The sequence below is a fragment of the Mastomys coucha genome, unplaced genomic scaffold (genome assembly GCF_008632895.1).
Source record: "Mastomys coucha isolate ucsf_1 unplaced genomic scaffold, UCSF_Mcou_1 pScaffold14, whole genome shotgun sequence".
Classification (NCBI taxonomy): Eukaryota; Metazoa; Chordata; class Mammalia; order Rodentia; family Muridae; genus Mastomys; species Mastomys coucha.
This window is the reverse complement of record NW_022196896.1, coordinates 64,163,909-64,183,943: the sequence shown is the minus strand read 5'-3', so window position 1 is coordinate 64,183,943 and position 20,035 is coordinate 64,163,909. Positions and strand designations below refer to the sequence as shown.

The 20,035-nt window shown below is 47.6% G+C and overlaps 2 protein-coding genes and 1 pseudogene across 17 annotated transcripts in view; 1 reads left to right on the top strand and 2 right to left on the bottom strand.

The window, feature by feature from the left end:
• The window catches only part of Fer1l5 (fer-1 like family member 5), a 58,318-nt gene extending 45,566 nt beyond the window's left edge, over window positions 1-12,752 (bottom strand). For 6 of the 7 annotated variants that reach the window (XR_004117853.1, XM_031367173.1, XM_031367167.1 and 3 more), the window contains exons 1-10: window positions 12,535-12,752; window positions 10,802-10,854; window positions 9,965-10,056; window positions 9,267-9,375; window positions 7,350-7,404; window positions 6,460-6,569; window positions 5,746-5,874; window positions 4,637-4,699; window positions 3,825-3,875; window positions 1,102-1,132 (exon numbers count right to left, since the gene is read on the bottom strand). Coding sequence is in view for 6 of the 7 variants with exons in the window: in XM_031367173.1 (XP_031223033.1) it covers window positions 1,102-1,132; window positions 3,825-3,875; window positions 4,637-4,699; window positions 5,746-5,874; window positions 6,460-6,569; window positions 7,350-7,404; window positions 9,267-9,375; window positions 9,965-10,056; window positions 10,802-10,854; window positions 12,535-12,637 (796 nt within the window). In the remaining variant the exon portion in view is untranslated. The remainder of the gene's footprint in view (window positions 1-1,101; window positions 1,133-3,824; window positions 3,876-4,636; window positions 4,700-5,745; window positions 5,875-6,459; window positions 6,570-7,349; window positions 7,405-9,266; window positions 9,376-9,964; window positions 10,057-10,801; window positions 10,855-12,534) is intronic. The other variant, XM_031367168.1, reaches the window with a different exon arrangement.
• Window positions 12,753-15,572: 2,820 nt separating this feature from the next.
• Window positions 15,573-20,035, top strand: part of Kansl3 (KAT8 regulatory NSL complex subunit 3) — a 35,907-nt gene continuing 31,444 nt past the window's right edge. For 2 of the 10 annotated variants that reach the window (XM_031367163.1, XM_031367158.1), the window contains exons 1-2: window positions 15,573-15,691; window positions 18,110-18,375. In XM_031367163.1, coding sequence (XP_031223023.1) covers window positions 18,161-18,375 — 215 coding nt within the window. In that variant the 5' untranslated portion in view covers window positions 15,573-15,691; window positions 18,110-18,160. Of the gene's footprint in view, window positions 15,692-16,785; window positions 16,999-17,086; window positions 17,195-17,218; window positions 17,477-18,109; window positions 18,395-20,035 lie in introns of those variants that run through there. The other 8 variants (XM_031367162.1, XM_031367156.1, XM_031367161.1 and 5 more) reach the window with 7 other exon arrangements.
• On the bottom strand, window positions 16,782-17,620 carry LOC116088296 (annotated as a pseudogene).

Genomic DNA, 20,035 nt, shown 5'->3' with positions numbered 1-20,035 from the left:
TCCACCATTGAGCCTACCAGGCTCCAAAGGGTAACTCTAAACCCATGGTCACACAGATGGCCCTGGTTAAACTCAGTGGATCACAAAATAAAATAAATATGTAAATATGAGAAATATTTATAGGGACATGTACTAGCTGGCTGATTTTGTTTCCGTTAGACACAAGCTAGAGTCATCAGAGAGGAAGGAACTTCAGTTAAGGAAATGCCTCCATGAGATCCAGCTATAAGGTGTTTTTTGTTAGTGATTAGTGGGGAAGGGCCAAGCCTATTGTGAGTGGTGGCATCCCTGGGCTGGTGGTCCTGGGTTCTATAAGAAAGCAGGGTGAGCAAGCCAGTAAGCAGCACCCCTCCATGGCCTCTGCATCAGCTCCTGCCTCCAGGTTCCTGCCCTGTGTGAGTTCCTGTCCTGACTTCCTTGAATAACAAACAGTGATGTGGAACTATAAACCAAAGAAACCCTTTCCTCCCCAACTTGCTTTTTTGGTCATAGTGTTTCATTGAAGCAATAGAAACCCTAACTAAGACAGTGAGGAATAAGGGTAGAAAGGGGTGGGAGAGAGATAAGAAGGTTGGGTTGAGAAAATACTCAGCAAGCATTTTGTATGTGTGTGTAAAAACGTCAAAGAACACATTTAATTAGCTTATCTATCTATCTATCTATCTATCTATCTATCTATCTATCTATCTATCTATCTATCTATCAAAATAATGTTTAAAAGAGCATGGTATGGGGCATATGTGCATGATTCCAGGACTTGGAGTCTGGTTCATGAGTTCCAGGCTAGCCTTGGCTACATAGTAAGATCCAGTTTCAAGAAAACCAACAAAGCTGTTATTGGCTTTACAAATTAGAAATATAACTTATGTGTTCAATACAAATTGAGCATTTGACTTCTCCTCCCCCAATGTGCTGAACTTTTCAGAGATAGATGCTATTAGTACAAGTCATGATAAAACAGACCATAAAGTAAGTAAATATTTTCAAGCAGACAAATACTTTGTGATACCTTCTCCCTATTTTCTGGGGATTCTGAGGGATTTTAACTCTTGGCCTACTTTTTCTCAGAAGGCTCAAATGTTTGCATTATCTGTCACCTACCTGGGGAATGGTAGATAAACCCAATGTCTGTCTGAAAAAGATGAGAGTAAAACACAGATTAGCTCTAGCTTGGTTTTTGTTCTTGTTTTTGTTTTCAGACAGGTTTTCACTGTACCACTCTGCCTGTCATGGATCATACAACATTGACCAGGCTGGCTTTGAACTCACAAGAGATCCACCTCCTAGTTCTGGGATTAAAGGCATTGGCTACCATGCCCAGTAAGCTTGTATCTTAAATGCCCCCCCCCCCAAAGCACCATGCAGTAAAGGCTTGGTCCCCAATCTGGCCATGTGGGGATGGTAGAGCCTTTAGAAGCTGGTGCCAAGAGGGAGGGCTGTGGGTCTCTGGTCAGCATCATTTTGAAGGAGGTTTGGGAAAACCTATTCTTCTCTGTCTTTCCTTTGCTTAGCTGCACTTTTTAAATATATGTGCCACCACAGGCCCAAAGAAACGGGATTAACATCTACAACAGGGAGCCAAAATAAGCCCTTTCTCATTCTATGCTGAATATGACTGGTACCTGGTCTAGCAAGGGAAACTTGTGAAGCACAAGCCAAAACCAAGATTTGCAATAACACCTAACCCAGTGGCCACACTAGAGCAGTGCTTAAGTGTCCATTTAGTCTGAACTCTGTAGAAAACAATGGAAGGACCATTGTCCCCGATATAGAGGATGCTACTGATTTTGAAAGATGTCCCGAAGGCTTAACAGCTAGTCATCTAGGAAGCCTGTGCTGGAAATACCTAGAATATACATTTAACTCTTCCCTGCCCCTGGGTAAGGAAGGGAAGCTCTATGCTAGGGATGAGGACGATCCAGTGATCTCTGGCAGAGAGGCTATAGGTGGCTTCCCTTTTTCCTCCTGGGAGGGGCATTAACCTAGGCCTGAGGAAGATGCTACAGGAGAGGCAACAGTGTGAATAGACCAGTGCCAGGTTCCACAGATCCATAGCAAGACTGCGTAATAAGCCTCCTTTCAAACTCACTGGCTTGTATTAGATAAGCAAAAGCTTCTTATACACACACACACACACACACACACACACACACACACACACAAACCAAAACATAAAAACAAAAAGTATAACCTAGATTAGAGCACTTTCCCAGCTTATACACTTATACAAGGCACTGGGTTCAATCCCTAGCAATACACACACACACACACACACACACACACACACACACACACAGATACACACCACACACACACAGATACACGCACACATACACACAGACATACACACACACAAATACACATGCATATACATGCACACACACAGATACACATACAAACACACAGAGACACACATACATGCACACACACACATACAAACTACATACACACCAACACACACAGATACACAGAGACACACATACACATACATATACATATACATATACATGCACACACACCACATACACACACAGACACATACACACAGTGTACAACCCACAAAAACTCAGATACACTGAACTTTACTAAACTGGCTTTTCCCCTCTGCCCTTCTCCTATCGTGGGAGACTGAACCAGGACACTGTACATGCCAAGCAAGTCCTTTATTTCTGAGCTACATCCCCAGTCTTAGACTTCATCGAAACAGAAACTTGTGATTTTTGGTCATGGATACACATCATCTAGATGTAAAAATAGAAACACTGGACTGGCAAGATAGCTCAGCATGTCAAAGTCTTGCTGTGTGAACCTGGATCCTGAGTTTCATCTCCTGACCTAATGATAGAAAGAACCAACCTCCAAAAAATTGTCATCTTACCTCACACATGCACCATGACTTTTATTTTGTAGCAATGCATGCATGCATGCACACACACACACACACACACACACACACAGAAATAATAAATAACATAAAAATAAAAATTCTGGGGACTTGAGAGATGGCTTAGTTGGTAAGTACTTACTAAACAAACAAGGGCCCCAGTTTAATCCTTACAGCCTATATAAAATCTAGGTGCATGCAAGCACAAACACACACACACACACACACACACACACACACACACACACAAAATGAAAATAAATAAAACCTTTCATCTTTAAAAATAAAAACATTGGGCAGTGGTGGCGCACGCCTTTAATCCCAGCACTTGGGAGGCAGAGGCAGGCGGATTTCTGAGTTCAAGGCCAGCCTGGTCTACAGAGTGAGTTCCAGGACAGCCAGGGCTACACAGAGAAACCCTGCCTCGAAAAACCAAAATAAATAAATAAATAAAATAAAATAAAATAAAAACATTAAAATTAAATACAAATACTAAGTTGAGCATGGTGGCTCATGTCTGTCATTGCAGCAATTGGGAAGCTGAGGCAGGAGGATGGCCATGAGTTTGAGGCCAGCCTGAACTACATAGTGAGTTCTTGGACAGTTTGGACTATGTCACAGAATACTTTCCCCCCACCCCACGCCCACTATGTCCTCAAAGGCACCAATCTCTTTCTGGAGTTCTTCAGCACCCAGGGTGACCTCCTTGGGCCCGGGAATGGAAGCCGAGACTTGTCCAGTGTCTACAGTACAGGACAGTGGGTACCGATCCTTATCTGAACCTGACAGGCTGCGTACAGTGTTAGGACAGTTGCTGTTGCTGTCAGTATCCTACAGCTGAGATCCACATGTGGATCTGTGTGAAATGCCAAGTCCTTTTCCCTGGCCAGGATCCTGAAGCCCAGAAGTTTTCCCAGCCACCTCCTTCATCAGGGCTCACTTGGAATCTCCCAATCTCTGCTTTAGATCTTGATGCCGCAGAGTCCACCACCTGCAGGGAGTTTCCAGAAAGATCTTATTATTCACAATGCCAATAGCAAGGATATAACTGAGGGTCGGAGTGTCATGTAGCTGATGCTGGCCTCGAACTCACTGTGTAGCCAATACTGACCTTGGGCTCCTGACACTTCTGCCTCACCTCTGGAGCTCGAGCGTCCCAGGCGTTAGGCCACACCCACCTCACTGAGTTTCCTAATGGAATGCACGTAATTTTTCCTAGGTAGTTCTCAGAGGAACCTTGTGAGGTTCATATTTTTAAATTTAACCTCATTGATGAGGATATTGATCAGAGAGATCAATTCACTTGCCCCAAAGTAAGCTGTTGCAATCGGCTCTTTTTAGTACATATTGTTCTGGTTGTTTCCACTGTGTTATGTGCCCAAGAACACGAAAATGGCCTTTTGGGGGGGGACTCCCCCCTCTGCCCTGTGCTGGACACCTACCCAGAAGGTACTGGATGAATATAGAGTCACCATTGTCACTGGCTCCCTCTTGTTGGGGGATGGGGTATGTCACTCTGGTGATAAGAGAATTTGGCTTCCCTGTTCACCCAAGCATGCAGCTTGGGCCCCGCCAGTTGGCAATCTCTAATATCACTGGTTGGATGAGGTGTTTGGACCACAAAGGGAAATGAAAGTGTTGGAGATGCTGCCTTGGAGTCAGGCAGACAAGTGACTCCAACTCAAGAGTGTTCTCTGATACTGAGGACAAGAAAATGGTCCCGATTAGCTGGGGACCAGTTTGACCCCTTACCTCTATTGAGATGTTCTCCTCAAAGAACTTTACGGGAACCTCATGGAAATTCTGGAAGAATATCTGGAGCAGAGAGAATGGAGGCAGGATAGACAGTTTCTTCCACTATTTTATCCAAGGACCTAGTACACTTACAGCTTTGGGATAATACGCTTCCTCTACCGCCAGCTTCTCCCCTCTCCCTCACTACATGCCCACTTCAGTGACTCTCTCCTTTGATCACCCCCAGACTCCCCAGAACCAGAGGACTCCTAGGCTCCCAGGGGGTGTTCTGCCCAAGGCATCTCTAAAGAACCTAGCCGTTCAAAACCAGCTTACTGCACCAGGGTAGCTATTTGAGCCTTGTGCTCCTTCTGGATTGCCCCACCAGTCTGCTCCACCCTTCTCTCTTTGTCAGCTAGAACCTCCTTTCCCTCGTCACTCTTGGACTTAAGTCCTCCATGGCTGTCAGTCGCTATCTATGGTGGGACCCTAATCTGCACTGCGTACTCCCAGACACACACTTCAGCTACAGTTTGGCATAAAAAAAAAAAAAATCAAACCTGTTTCTTACTCCCAAGTCTTTGAATTCTCTCTCTTTGTCCTTTCTATCTTCTGGTAAATTCTTTCTTTATAGTTTTTGTAGCCTTTCCTAGGCCCTCTCTACTGTCCCAGGACCTGGTCCTGTGGCTTCCGTCTTCATTCATCTATTTACCAACTAATCTCACAAGCATTCACCCTAGCACCTTCTGTGTCCCTGACACCATGCTATTGGGGCTCAGCAGTGAAGAGATGTATATGAACTGGGGTTGCTTTCCACAGCCCCACTAACAGTGCTCCCCAGACCTGTCTGCCCTCCCCTGGAATTGTTTGTGGATTCATGTGCTGTGTTGCCATCAGACCACTAGCAGAATTCTCGGAATTAACCCATCCTATTTGTACAACACTGAGCATAGTACGTGGTGTGTAGTAGGTGTTTGATAAATGCTTGTAGCTTACAGACAGTCCACTTAGGAAGCAAGCTTGCTAGCTGCTTCCGGGGAATGCCCAGCTCCTGGTTGGCTGCTTCCAGGGGATGCCTAGCTCCTGGCTGGCTGGCTCCCCTGCCCTGCGTGGCTTTTTCAGCCTACCTCATTGAAGAAAGGATTGTTTCCCATCTTGATCCGAGTGAGATGCTGCTGGCCTGCGATGTTTATCTTCACTACAGGTTTGATGTTGTTGCCCAGGAGCTGTCGGGCTTCAAAAACCTTAACCCGAACCTACAAAGGGGACACCCAACAGATCTGATCATGGCAGTGTAGATTTCCCTCCTCCAAGGGGGACTCCTCTCTCAAAAGCAAACCTTTCAAGGAAACAACACCCCAGATACTCCAGATAGAGAGATCCTATGGGAGAAGGCTGGAAAGAGCTGAATGTTAAGGAGCAGGCTTGGGTTATCAAGGGTCTAGTCAATTACCATAAGGACCCAAACCCCTGTGGCCACATGGACTTTCTAGTCTCTCTCTCTCTCTCTCTCTCTCTCTCTCTCTCTCTCTCTCTCTCTCTCTCTCTCTCTCTCCCTCTCCCTCTCTTTCTCTCCTTCTCTCTCCCTCTCTTTCTCTCCCTCTCTCTCCCTTTCCCTCTGCCTCCCCTCCCCCTCTCTCTCACTCAGATTTACTTATTTTATTTCGTTGAGTTCACACTGTTGCTGTCTTCAGACACACCTGAAGAGGGCATCAGATCCCATTACAGATGGTTGTAAACCACCATGTGGTTGCTGAGAATTGAACTCAGGACCTCTGGAAGAACAGTCAGTGCTCTTAACCTCTGAGCCATCCCTTTAGCTCTCCTTTCTAGTCTCTTACCTGAAAGTGTTGAGGCTTGGAAGCCAGAGTCCTGGGCATGGGGAAGCCAGAGACCATTAGTTTCTTCTGGGTTGTCTCATTTGCCGTTGAGCTTAGGAGCTCCTGATTGCCTAAGGAAAAAGTCCAGGGTGGACAGTTTAGAAGGCTTTTAAGCCTTTCCCCCTTTCAATCACTCTGTCCTCCATGACCTACTCCTGACTAAAAACCTGACTGTGATAGAACACGTCTCTCCCTGAACAAGCTCATGGGCCCCTCATTCTCAACAGAAAGGGATCGTTGGACCCTTCTCTTCATACATGGGGACTCTTGGAAATGGCTGTCCTTATGTCTTTCTGGCCCTGTTAAGAGAAGTCTTACATCCAGAAATGAGAACTAGAGATGGAGAGATGAGAGGCTGTGCTGGCTAGTTTTGGTCAACTTAACCCAAACCTAGAGTCATCTGGGAAGAGAGATTTCCCCATCTGATTGCCTGTAAGCAAGTGTATGGGGGTTTTTCCTTAACAATTGCTGTAGGAGGGCCCAGCCCACTTCGTTGGGTTCACCCTTGGGCAGTATAAGAAAACTAGTGAGCAATCATGGAGAGCCAGGTCTGTGCTTCAGTTTCTGTCTCTAGGTTCCCAACTTGAGCTCCTGTCCTGACTTCTCTTTATGGTGGACTGTTGAAATGAACCTTTTCTTCCTCAACTTGCTTTTGGTCATAGTGTTTATTGTAGAAATAGAAATCAAACTAGAACAGCGGCATTAGCTAGATGGATGATGATCTGACCATTAGGTCCATAAGACTTCCAGGGATCCTGCTCATAGTCTTTTGGTAGCCCTTAAGAATTGTGTCTTAAAGGTCCCAAAGGGCCCATTCAGATATTCTTGGGAATGCTCTAGAAAAGACATACCTGTTCTCTTAGTATCCTGGTCGTATATTTGGGCCACCTGCAGGGTGACAGTACACTGCAAAGCAAAGGCAGGGACTTGGAAGCAAGATCTTGAAACCCTTAAGGTATAGCACTAGCCTTTCTAGTCTGGCTGGGCTCATGATGCCCTCCTCCATGGGACAGGGCTATATACTGTGTGTGTGTGTGTGTGTGTGTGTGTGTGTGTGTGTGTGTCTGTCTGTCTTTGCAGCCATAGACTGGTGAAGATATAGTAATGGGTTACAATGAAGGGGGCTTGGAAGGTAACTGAATTATAATGATATCAATGACAGAAGACCCAAGAGGCTACTGAGAAGAGGAAAAGGTGACTCAGGACCAGTCCTGAACCATGGTGCTAACTAGGGTGTCCACCCACGACAATTTTAATCTCTCCTGATCTAGGAAAACTACTATCAGTACCTCTTTTTTGTTTGTTTGTTTTGTTTTTTGTTTCCAGGACAGCCAGGGCTACACAGAGAAACCCTGAGGAGAAGGGGAGGGGGTAATGGGGAAAGGGAGCTTAATGGGGGAAGTGGTTTATAAGGATGGGACTGGGAGGAGAGGACGGGGCTGCAATCAAGATGAAAAGTGAATTAACTAATAAAAAAAGAAAAAAATAGGATTATCTATCACACAGGGTGATAAATTTAAAATACCTGAAAAAGAAATTCATTAAGCCCCCTTTCCCATTACCCCCTCTTCTTCTTCTTCTTTTTTGGTTTGGTTTTTTGAGACAGGGTTTCTCTGAGTAGCCCTGGCTGTCCTGTAGACTAGGCTAGCCTCGAACTCAGAAATCCGCCTGCCTCTGCCTCCCAAGTGCTGGGATTAAAGACATGTGCCACCAACGCCCAGCCTATCAGGACCTCTTAACTGACATCCTTCCTTCAAACACTCCTCACCCACCCTCCCACCCACAGACTATTCCTCAGGACTGCCCACTGACTACCCACTACTTGTTTAAATGGTTAGGAACAAGTCTTAGCAGTACACACCACACGGCCCCTTGCCTCTGGCTCCTGCTTGGTCTACACCTCTACCTTGTACTAATAGCACAGGCAGCCTGCCCTCCCTGAACCTGTCTTCTCTCCATGCCCTTCTGCAGGGGAACCTGCCTCTCCATAACAAACTCATGTCCTTCTGAGAGACTGGATACGTACATGAGTGGTAACCACACGACATATAACAGGATCCTCGCTGTGGCCACGAGTCCAGAAGACCAATCTGTTATCTACAGAAAGCAGCCCAGGAAGCCAGCCTGCCCTATGCTAGACTCTAGGAAGTCAGTCTGCCATGTCTAATAACTAACCAAGGAGCCAAACAGTGACTGTCAGCCCCTGGTGGCCGGGATTTGATAAACAGTGAGAAGACAGATGACCTAACTTCTACTTATTTATGTTGTGTAAGGTGAGGGAGGCATGTCTGTGTCAAAGTACAAGTGTGCAGGCCAGAGGATAGCTTGTAGGAGTCGGTATCCTCCTGCCTCCAGGTGGGGCCTTGGGTTGAACTCAGGTAATTAGGTTTTTATCTCATAGGTCCAACCAGGAAAAGCCAAATATGAATTTAAACCAGTCTCTTGGGTGAGCTTGTTGGGGGGCCCACCGAAGTCTTCCCTTCTCTCTCTCAGAAAGCTTTCCCCTTCCTCCCTGCCTGCCAGCATTCAGTCTGGAATCCCAATGTCTAGCACAGGGACTGACTCCTGGGGTGAAGGAAGAGTGGATGGGAGATGGATGGTGTGAGGGGGAGCAGACGATGATGATGACAACAACAGCAGTGTGACGGACCCTCCCAGGGTGCAAAGGACTCCTTTGTGGTGGAGCACTTGGGTGCTCCTGGAGTGAGAAGTTCAGCTACACCAGCAGCCCATGTTCCTCATGCCTAGCTGCCTGGTGCCTGACTCACATCAGTGGGCTTCATGGAATGGTTGAGCAGGACCAGCTTCCTCACAAACAAGACTTCCTTTGGTCTTTGCGCCAGCTGCTTGAGCGGTACAGTGGCCAGGCCAATGAACCTGGGGGAGGCAAGAGGTAGGTGTGAGGTTCCCAGGCAGGGTAGAGGGCTCCTCATGTGTCCCAGGCTGTGTTCTGTGGGTGATTTCTCCCCACAGCTTGAAGAATCCAGGTGAGCAGAGCATCCACCAGAGACGGGTGGGGATAGGGTCTCTCCATGCTCTGTGGGAAGCTGCTTGGGAAATCCCAAGAAAACTACATCATTGGATCAAGGATGGTAGGCACCTGGCCAAGATGGACCAATCTATTCTATGTGTTGGAAAAGGCCCACAGTGTGCCGTGGATTCACTCCTAAGGGGATGCTAGTCTGGGTTGGATACGAGAGAATTGGGCTTTGACCAGAGGTTAGGATTAGGCCGACATTCAAGAACTGTGGCTTCAAGACAGAGCTGCTGCTGGTACCCAAGTGTGCACTCTAGGCCATCTTCATCTCTTGGTTCTCCTTTAATACCAGCCTCCAGTTTTCCTTGGCTGTGTGGCAGGGGTGCTGTCCCTTCATCTGAGTTAGTCATGGGTTAGAAATGTGTTAACAGCTGCTCCGCTGCGGCTTTGGTCAGTGAGCTGGTCTCCTACCGCCTCTTTCTGCCTTACCTTTCTTTCTTTCTAGGACCTGAATCCTGAAGTATGACTTTCAGGAAGGAGTCATTTTCCAGTGGCTGATTCCAGAGGTGCCAGATTAGGGTCTGTGAGGGGCAGAAAGAAATCAGTATTTTCCGTTGCTATTTTCTTTTATTTTGAAATTGGGTGTTTTGAGACAGGGCCTTGTTATGTATCCTGGCTGGCCTTGGAACTCACTAGGTAGGCTATTAGCCTGGAGCTCAACGTTTTCCTAAGTCAGTCAGTCACAGGAGTGCTGGGATTAAGAGTGTGGGACACCATGCTGGCCAACATCCTACTTCCTCCTTCTCATCCACCCTTCTAGGAAGTGGGGGCAAGTCTAGGGCTGGACTGGACCTCAGGAGTTTCTGTTGTGTCTACTTTCCTAAGGAGACTGCACTGGCTACCTTGTTCCACATGTGGGCTATCCCACGTGTGTTCCTGTCCTGAAGCTTTCTGGGCATGTTAAGAGTTGAGTGACTGTCAGGTGAGACAATATGAGTGACCAAGAGAAGAGAGGATGCTGCACAAAGAGCCTTGTCTCTGCTTCAGGATTCCAGGATTCATCAAAATGGTGTCAATGGATTAGTGGGTGGACCATGCTGTGCTGTGTCCCCAGAGGCAAGAGAGAGAGAGATCAAAAACAGCTGTGGACTTTTGCAGCCCTTTCAGATTAGAGGCTAACCTAGGCTAAGTTGCCTCAGTCTTAAGAAACTCAGGTGAGACTCCCTGGAGATCCCTAAGACCTCTGGCACCAGGCTAGTGCCTGTCCCTGCCCCTTTGCTCTTGGAAGTGTTCATTCCTCTTCCAGGATGGCCACGGTGTGTCTACCTCATTCCATATGGGGTCATTTCCTTCCTCTACATGAGTTCTTTTCTTCATATCTGCAAAGACACCAAGGGGTTGGTGTGAGTTGGGGGAAGTATTTCGGTGTCTGGGTTTGAATGGGGTCAAGAGAGGTGGAGTACCCTAGAAGTCAAGTCAGTTGGCAGCTGTAACGTGGCATCTATGGTTTCTTTTTCAGGTATTTCAAATTTATCACCCTGTGTGATAGATAACCCTATGTTTTTCTTTTTTTTCATTAATTAATTGATTAACTTTTCATCTTGATTGCTGCCCCCTTCTCTCCTCCCAGTCCCATCCTCATAAACCACTTCCCCTATTAAGCCCCCTGCCCCATTACCCCCTCTCCTTCTTCTCAGGAAAGGGAAAGCCTCCCTTGGGTACCCCCTGCCCTGGCACATCAAGTTGCAGCAGGACTAAGTGCATCCTTCTCCACTGAGGCCCCATGAGGCAGCCCAGCTAGAGGATGGGAATCCAAAAGCAGGCAACTGAGTCAGAGAGAGCCCCCACTTCAATTGTTAGGGGACCCACATGAAGATCAAGCAGCACATCTGCCACAAAACCATCAAGCAGCACATCTGCTTTGATCCTACCAAAAAAAATGTGTCCTTCCTACAAGGTGTGCAGGGATAAAGGTGGAGCAGAGATTGAGGGAATGGCTAACCAATGCCTGGCCCAACTTGAGACCCTTGCCATGGGAGAGAGCCAACCCCTGACATTATTAATGGCACTCTGCTACACTTGCATATAGGAGCCTAGCACAACTGTCTTCTGAGAGGCTTCATCCAGAAGCTGATAGAAACAGACACAGAGACCTACAGCCAAACATTAGAAGGAGCTTGGGAAATGTTGTAAAAGAGCTGGGGAAGGAGTACGGGAGCAGAACAGGTCAAGGAGACCACAAGGAGACCTACAGAGTAAAGTAACCTAGGTCCATGGGGCTCACAGAGATTGAACCACCAACCAAAGAGCATGTGCCACCACCGCCGGGCCCACACATGCTCTTAATCGCAGCACTTGGGAGGCAGAGGCAGGTGGATTTCTGAGTTCGAGGCCAGCCTGGTCTACAGAGTTCCAGGACAGCCAGGGCTATACAGAGAAACTCTGTCTCAAAAAAAAAAAAAAAAAAAAAAAAAGAGCATGCGTGGACTGGACCTAGGCCCCCTACACATATGTAGCAGATAACTCTATTTTCTTTTCTTTCTCTCTTTCTTTTTTTTTGGGGGGGTGGAGACAGGGTTTCTCTGTGTAGCCCTGGCTGTCCTGGACCTCACTCTGTAGACCAGGCTGGCCTCAAACTCAGAAATCCGCTTGCCTCTGCCTCCTAAGTGCTGGGATCAAAGGTGTGTGCCACCACTGCCCGGCAGGTAACTCTATTTTCACTTTCCTTTCTTTCCTAGGACATAGTACCCTGAGTCTCAAAGCCATGTGGGGCTATGATTCATTCTGGCCAATGGAGTGTAGGAATGATGAGCCATCTTGCCTGCCCTTAAATATTTTTGACTCTAAGTTCCCAGATACAGGGTCCACAGATATGGAGGGCCATCAGCACTGCCTTTGTTTCAATGGACTTGATTTTCTCACTCCCAAGATGCTAGGTGCTTGGTAACAGGTTTTGAAACAAACAATCTACCTCTTGATTGTGTCCCACAGGACATCATTTATGTAGCAGAATTGACCTTTCAGTGCCTAACAGGTAGCCTTTTGAAGTGGGGTCTCACCTCTGAAGTAGACAGTCAGGCAGGCTTTGGGAGCGGGGTAGAGGGGAGGGTTAATCGAAGCGGACTCCGCGACAACCCTCAGCATCCTGGACACTTGTGCCATCTCCTCCTTCTCTGCACAGACAGGGTCACCTCTTGCTCCTCAGAGCTCCTGCGTCCCAGGTTCCCCGGGTGGGTGGAGCTTAGCAACAAGAGGAACATCACAGAGATAAGAGGTTCTTGGTTCCAAAGAGAATCTCAGGAAGAGTTGAAGGACATGTGACGGAGTGTAAATAAGACAAGAGGCCCAAGGCCCACACAGACAAATGTTGTCCCGGCTTGGAGGACTCCTCCTTCCTTTTCTTCTGTTGCTGACCTTTTGACTTCAAAGTCAGGCACAGGGGCTGTCGATTAGTGGGTTAAGAGCACCGTCTGCTCTTCCAAAGTTCCAGAGTTCAAATCCCAGCAACCACATGGTGTGCTTACATATAATAAATAAATCTTAAAAAAAAAAGTCAGGCACAGAATTCTCTTCTGTCTGGAATGAATTATTGGCAAAGTCATGCAATTTAGATGAGAAAATACAAGAAGTGAGACCATCAAAATTTATGTACAGGGACGTCAATAATGCCTGGGGGGGGCTTTCTTTTCTTTCTTTTTCTTTTTTTTAAGATTTATTTAAGATTATGTGTATGAGTACACAGTGGCTGTCTTCAGACACACCAGAAGAGGGAGTCAGATTCTGTTTTTTGTTTTTTTGTTTTGTTTTTTTTTTTTGAGACAGGGTTTCTCTGTGTAACCCTGGCTGTCCTGGAACTCACTCTGTAGACCAGGATGGCCTCGAACTCAGAAATTCACCTGTCTCTGCCTCCCAAGTGCTGGGGTTAAAGGCATGCGCCACTACTGTCCGGTTGTGAGCCACCATGTGGTTGCTGGGGATTGAACTCAGGACTGCTGTAAGAGCAGTCAGTGCTCTTAACAGCTGAGCCATCTCTCTAGCCCAAGGGGAGGTCTTTCTAATGGAAATGCAAATCATGTGGCCCCAAATCAAAGGTTTTTTTTTTCCTTTGCTTGATTTTTTTTTTTTTTAATTCGGGGGACAAGGTTTTACATAGCCCAGGTTGACTCTGAACTCACTTTAGAGAGGAGGCTGTTCTTGAATTCCTGATCCTCTTGCCTCTGAGGTGATGGGTAGTTTGATTTTATAATAATTAATGCTAAGGAAGCCACTTCATATAAAGGCATGCTAAAAAATGGCAGAAGTGGTCTCAGAAATGATTGCACAGTCTGTCCTGATCCCAAGCTAAAATTCATTTAACGATTGTTTTACGAAACCCAAGTCAGCCATTCAAAATGCAATTTCTAAAACCAGGCATTCTATCACAATCCAAAGAAATGCTACTTTGATACATGCTGAGAGATAGGAAAATATTAAGAGCCTTTGTTTTTGTAATAAAACTATCAGGTTTCTGTAAGAGCAGAAAACTTTGCATCTACAGCGAAAACAGTGCAATTGATAACATACATTCGTCTAAAATCTGAGCCAAGGGGTTTTCCGAAAGCATTTGTTGGCGCCGTAGCTAAATGGCGCGAGCCGTGAGAAAGTGCATGTTGTGTGCTCAGAACCAAGGCTGCGGGACATTGTGGATGTAAGTCATGAACTGCCAGAAACACCCCTTGAATTAATTTTCAGTCCTTGCACACTTAGAAACCTCTTGTCGTAGCTGAATTTTCCCGACCCTCTACCTTATTCAAGCTTAATGGAAAGGCAACTGAGCATTTAAAACACTATGTTCTATGCTAGGCGTGGTGGTGCAGGTTTATAATCCCAACACTCAGGAGGAAAAGGGGCAGAAGAATCAGAAGTTCAAGGGTAACCAGGAAGTGGTGGGCATGCGCGGAAGACAGATCTCAATTTGAGGCTAGCCTGGCCTACAGAGCTTGTTCCAGGACTGCCAGGGCTCCGCAGAGAAACTCAAACAAACAAACAAACAAACAAAAAATAAACAAATAAACAAAACAAAAATCGAATCAAACCAACAACAAAATTCAAGGTCTTCCCTGGCTGGCTAGCTCCTTTGAGTCTAGCCTGAGATGGTGGGACCCTGTCTCACCATCCCCTCCCATAAATGAGTAAATAAAAGCAACCAACAACACTGAGTTCTAAGGCCTGGAGGTGGGGGTCGCTCATCATAATTGCCTTCAAGAAATCAACTGAGCTCTTGACAGGTGGCAGAAATAATCACCTGGCAACCTGGTGAGTCAGGGTTTAGGTATTAGCACATTTCGAGATGAGAAAAAGGTCGAAGCTTTGCTTGCTGGAATCTGCTGAGCCAGGCAGGTAAAAATTGAACCTTACATCCGTCCTCTACCTCATCCTAGTCAGAGCTGTACCAATTTCTCATGAAACTCCGCAGAGCCCTAGAGTTGTCTCCCAACATTCGGCAAAGTTTTCTTTCCCTCCCTCTCCTGCTCTCCCCATCTCTCTGGTTTGTTTTGAGGTTTTGAGACAGGGTGTAGCCCAGGTTGTCCTGGAATTCACCGCGATCCTCCTGTCACAGCCTCCTGCGTGCTGGGATTATAAATAAAAGTCTCGCCGGGCAGTGGTGGTGCATGCCTTTAATCCCAGCATTTGGGAGGCAGAGGCAGGCAGATTTCTGAGTTCGAGGCCAGCCTGGTCTACAGAGTGAGTTCCAGGACAGCCAGGGCTATACAGAGAAACCCTGTTTCAAAACAAAACAAAACAAAACAAAAAAAACCAAAACCAAAAACAAAAAACCCAAAGTCTCCCCTCTGGGCTGAAATAAACCCCGCCCACACACTGCATGGGATACTTGGAACCCAACTCTGTAATAGCGAAGGGGACGAGGAACTGACTACGGCGGGAAAACCGACCGCTGGGGATGGTCTGAAATATCTTGCTCTTTGCCCTCTCTTTTCCCGCAGAAAGCGCAGAGGGAGAACGTCTCTGCCACGGGAGTAGCGCGCGCTTTCGGCGCTCCCCTACAGAGCCCGCGAGGTCGCGGGCGCGGATCCGCTCCGGGCTTTGCCGATCGCCGCCGCGCGGTTCCGGGAGGGTGATCCACTTCCGCGTCTTCCTCAGAGCCCGCCGCACCGGGCGGTAAGGCGCACGCGCACTGGGGTCCGGCTCGGGCGAGCGCGCGGCCGATCACTGCGGGTGAGACGCGGGTTTGCCCCGGCGCGGGTGGCGGCCCGTGGGGTTCCAGGCTGCGGGCGGCGGCCTCGGAGAAGCCCTCGGGGCTCCGCGGGCCTGCGGGGCCCCGGGGGCTGGAGCCGCGGGCCGGGCCGGGCCGGGCCGGGGTTGGCCGGGCGGGGCGCGGGAGGCAGACACGGCGCTGGGGCGGCCGAGGCGCGGGGCCGAGGAGGGCCCGGGAAGGGGAGGCGGGGCCGGGCGGCTCCTCCTCGCCGGGAACTCGGGATGACCTTGGCCAAGTCGCCCGGGCCCTCGGTCCACCGCCCGCGTGGGCCGTTTTTAGGTTTTGCGGTTCCATGGCGGGAACCCAGAGGAGCGGGCCGTTTGCCGGGCGCCTCGCCGAGGGAGGGCGAAGGAGTAGAGGCCTGAGGGCCTGGCCAGGCCGAGGGCGGGCTCTGTTTTTTCTCTTCCCAAAACTCCGGTGTACCAGGCGGTAGATGCAGACCTTTGGTGGAGTGTGACCCTAGGAGAGTCTCCTTGACCTCAGCCCAAAGCGATGGAGCCTGGAGCCCTGCTCTGCACTTAGCTCCCTGGAGGCCCGCGGTGCCCGCCTGTTGTGCCGGGGGGCGCCCGAGCGGACCAGCCCCGCGCACGTCCTCTTTTAGGTGGTGGAAAGTAGGGACCTTTAGCTTTTGAAGAATTAATGTTTGTAATCCCTCTGGTTTGCAGAAACCTTTACCACCCAGGAAGAAAATTGCCCAGCAAGTTTAGTTTTTTGTTTTGTTTTGTTTTGTTTTGTTTTGTTTGAGACGGGATCTCGATATATTGCTCTGGCTGTTCTGGAACCTACTCTGTAGACTAGGCTGTCCTTGAACTCCCAGAGATCCGTCTGCTCTGCCTCCCCAGTGCTGGGTGCTGTGACTAAAGGCGTGTGTCACCACGCCTTGGCACTTGCAAAGGTCGTGGGTTTTGTTTTTGTGTTTTGATGCTAAATTAATCAGTTTTAATTACCATCACTTCATAAAAGAGAAGACAAGCAAGCCACCACATGCAGTAACAAACGGAGCCTGCAGAGTTTCCTGAGGAAACACATAGGAATAGAGACAGACAGGGCTCAGGAAGCCATCTGAACATAGGGAGGCAGCATCCTTCCAGAGTGTTCCCTGACCCAGGGGTGCTTCAGGACCTGGGGCAGGCTCAGCCGCTCTGAGGGATGGTACCCAAGAAGCTTGGAGATCAAGTCCTGGGTTCCTGCAAGCACTGATGAAGGAAACTTAAAATCCACCTGGCGGATGCGGCTGTATGTCTCACTGGAGGTGCTGCTCTCAAAGGTGGCTTCCCCACCAGCAGCTCATAGCAGAACACCCCAATGCACCACAGATCAACCATCTCATTGTACATTTTCCCCTCTATCATTTCCGGGGGCAAGTAGTCCAGAGTCCCACACATCGTTTTTCTTCTGAGAGAGGGGGTATGCACAGACTACCGGAAGTCTGCAACCTTCACCTCACCCCTGAGTCCCAGGAGGTGATTCTCTGGCTTGATGTCCCTTTGAATCACCCTGTTCTCATGGCAGTAGGTTGGGCATCTGACAACTCCTCTATTATCTCCTGGAGCATACTCCAGAATTAAGTATACCTGAGTGTCATCATAGAAGTAGTTGTACAGGCGAAGGATATTCGGGTGTTGTAGGTATTCCTGGATCTCCACTTCTCTGCAAAGTTGGTGCTTCAGTCCCTCCTTCCCTATCTCAGACTTGAAAAGGACCTTCAGGGCCAGGATGAAATGATTTTCCTTGACCCGAGCCAGGTACACATGCCCAAATATCCCTCTACCCAGAGGACACCTGATTTCAAAGTCATTGAAGGTGAAATGCTTCCTGATTGAGGTGCTGGGCTTCATCTTGCCAGTGGCTAAGGAAAGAGAGGAAAAATGGACATGGTGATGCCCAATAGCATCCTAGTCTATGGGAGGTAGACACAGGAGGCAGGAGTTCAAAGTCACCCTACCCCATAGCAACTTTGAGGCCCACTTAGTCCACAAGAGACCCACCCTATCAGAGACTGGGGGAAAGTGGGAGGGTTAAGGGGGAAGGGGAAGGGGAGTCAAAGTTGTAGGGGAGGACATGGAAGGGAAAGGAAAAAGGGAGGAGAAACAGAAGGACTGTAGGAGAGAGAGATGGAGAGTGAGCCCAGGAAAAGGAGAGGGAGGAGTGGAGAAAGGAGAGAAGGAGAGGAAAGGTGTTTTTGTGAACTGTGGAGTCTTCTCACTTTACAGTTACAAAATTGTGTATGGCACTGGCACTGTTCTGTTTGGTACTGGTGTGGGAGGGCACAAAGATATGCATAGTCAAGATACAATGCTGGGCATAAATGCATGTTTTGATAGGGAAAGTTGGGAGAAATGGAAGCTTTTGAATTGACAAGCCCCTTTTCACTGCAGGTGACTAGCATGCGGATATCCATACCCTGACTTGACTGCCTGACTACTGACATGGCCCACCGGGGTGGGGAGAGGGACTTCCAGACTTCAGCTCGGCGGATGGGTACCTCCCTACTCTTCCAGCTTTCAGTGCATGAGCGGGAACTGGACCTCGTTTTCTTGGATCATAGCTATGCAAAACCGTGGAGTGCCCACCCAGATGCCAGTAGTGCCCGCCCCACCCGCATGCTCTTTGTAACTCCCCGTCGGCAGCAGGAGAATACTATGTGAGTTTGAGAATACCATGTGAGTTTGGGTTTCCTTCTTAACGGCTACTTCTGCCTGACCTTGGCAGTGATGCGTGGCGGGGCTTAGATGTTCTTGGGAGTGATTGGGGCTGCAGGGTGAATGGAGAGACTGGATGAGCAGCATAAGAACTGTCAGGGCAAGTGTGGACACCTTCACAGAGGTTTCCAAATGTGAGTTAGGGAGATGCGCAAAGGAAAACACAGCCTAGCATGCTTAGTTAAGAGTAAGAATTTCCTCCTGGCTTTACTGCAGCATCTAGTTTGTTTAACAGTGGCTACAATCTATCATTGAGTCCCTGGCTTCAGTAAGGAGACTGAGAGAGAGTTCCCAAAACATTGTTTCATTCATACTTCCCTACAGAAAGCCACCTTTGGTTTAATCTTAACCCTTCCTAAGTCTCTATATTTCCAGCCACCCTATGTCAGGGTAAGAACATTTCAAAAACTTACTCTCTAATAAGTGATTTGGTTATATTTGACCTAACTAATTAGTTAATTTTGAACCTTCTGATTTCACCATATCAGGATTTGTTGAAATGCTCTTTTTCTGATCATTACAGATTTTTGGATAAGAGATTTTGTGTTTGTTTTGACTTTGTGTTTAATCTTTCCTCAAGCACGGGTTATGTTTTTGTTTTGTTTTGGTGGAGGTTGAGATCTTCTTGTATTTGGGTTCTACACACACACACACACACACACACACACACACCACTCCCCAGACAGTAACACACACACACACACACCACTCCCCAGACAGTAAGTAGTATAGCTTAAGATGATTCTTGAGCTCTGATCATCCTACCTGCAACTCTCAAGTGCTAGGAATATAGATAGGTGCCACCTCCATCAGTTGGTGTGTTTTCCTTTGATACAGGGTCTTACTGTGTACCCTTGGAGCTTTGAGCTTGCTGTGTAGTTCAGGTTGGCAGCCTCCCTACCTTCAGATTGCAGTCATTGCTGTGGCTTAGAACAGTACTTTGCTTGTTTGAGATAGGGTTTCTCTATGTAGCCCTGGTTATCCTGGAACTTTCTATGTAGACCAGGCTGGCTCACAGATTCCCAAGTGTAGACCTATAATACCACCCAGCTCAGAAGAGTTTTTCTTTTCTAATGATAGTAATAGGTTTTTGGCTTTCAGTTTCTTCAATGTCCATGAGCTGTGACTTTAGGGGAAAATCCTAGCACATTCCTGATGCTTCTGGCCTGGGACATAACTGAAAACCGCCTTTAAGTAGAATTTGAATTTTTTTTAACTATATAAAACTTCTTGCTTTGTGTTTGTATCTTAATGACTTTTTTTTTTTTTTTTTAATGAAAATCAGTGATTTAGGAACCAAATTACTGTATTGGAAAATTGATTTTATTTTTAATTGTGTTTACAAGTGTGGTATGTTCATTGAATACCAGTGTCCTCAGAGGTCAGAGGCATCAGATCTCGCTGGAGCTAGAATTAAGCAATTGTGTCACCCACCCCACGTGGGTGCTAGGAATCAAACTTGGGCTTTTCTGCAAGAGCATCAAATGCTCTTAACTGCTGAGCCATCTCTCCAGCCCCGAGGAACTGAATTTTTTAATTGTTTTATTTTGTGTAGCTGTTTTTTTTTGTTTGTTTGTTTGTTTGTTTGTTTGTTTGTTTTTT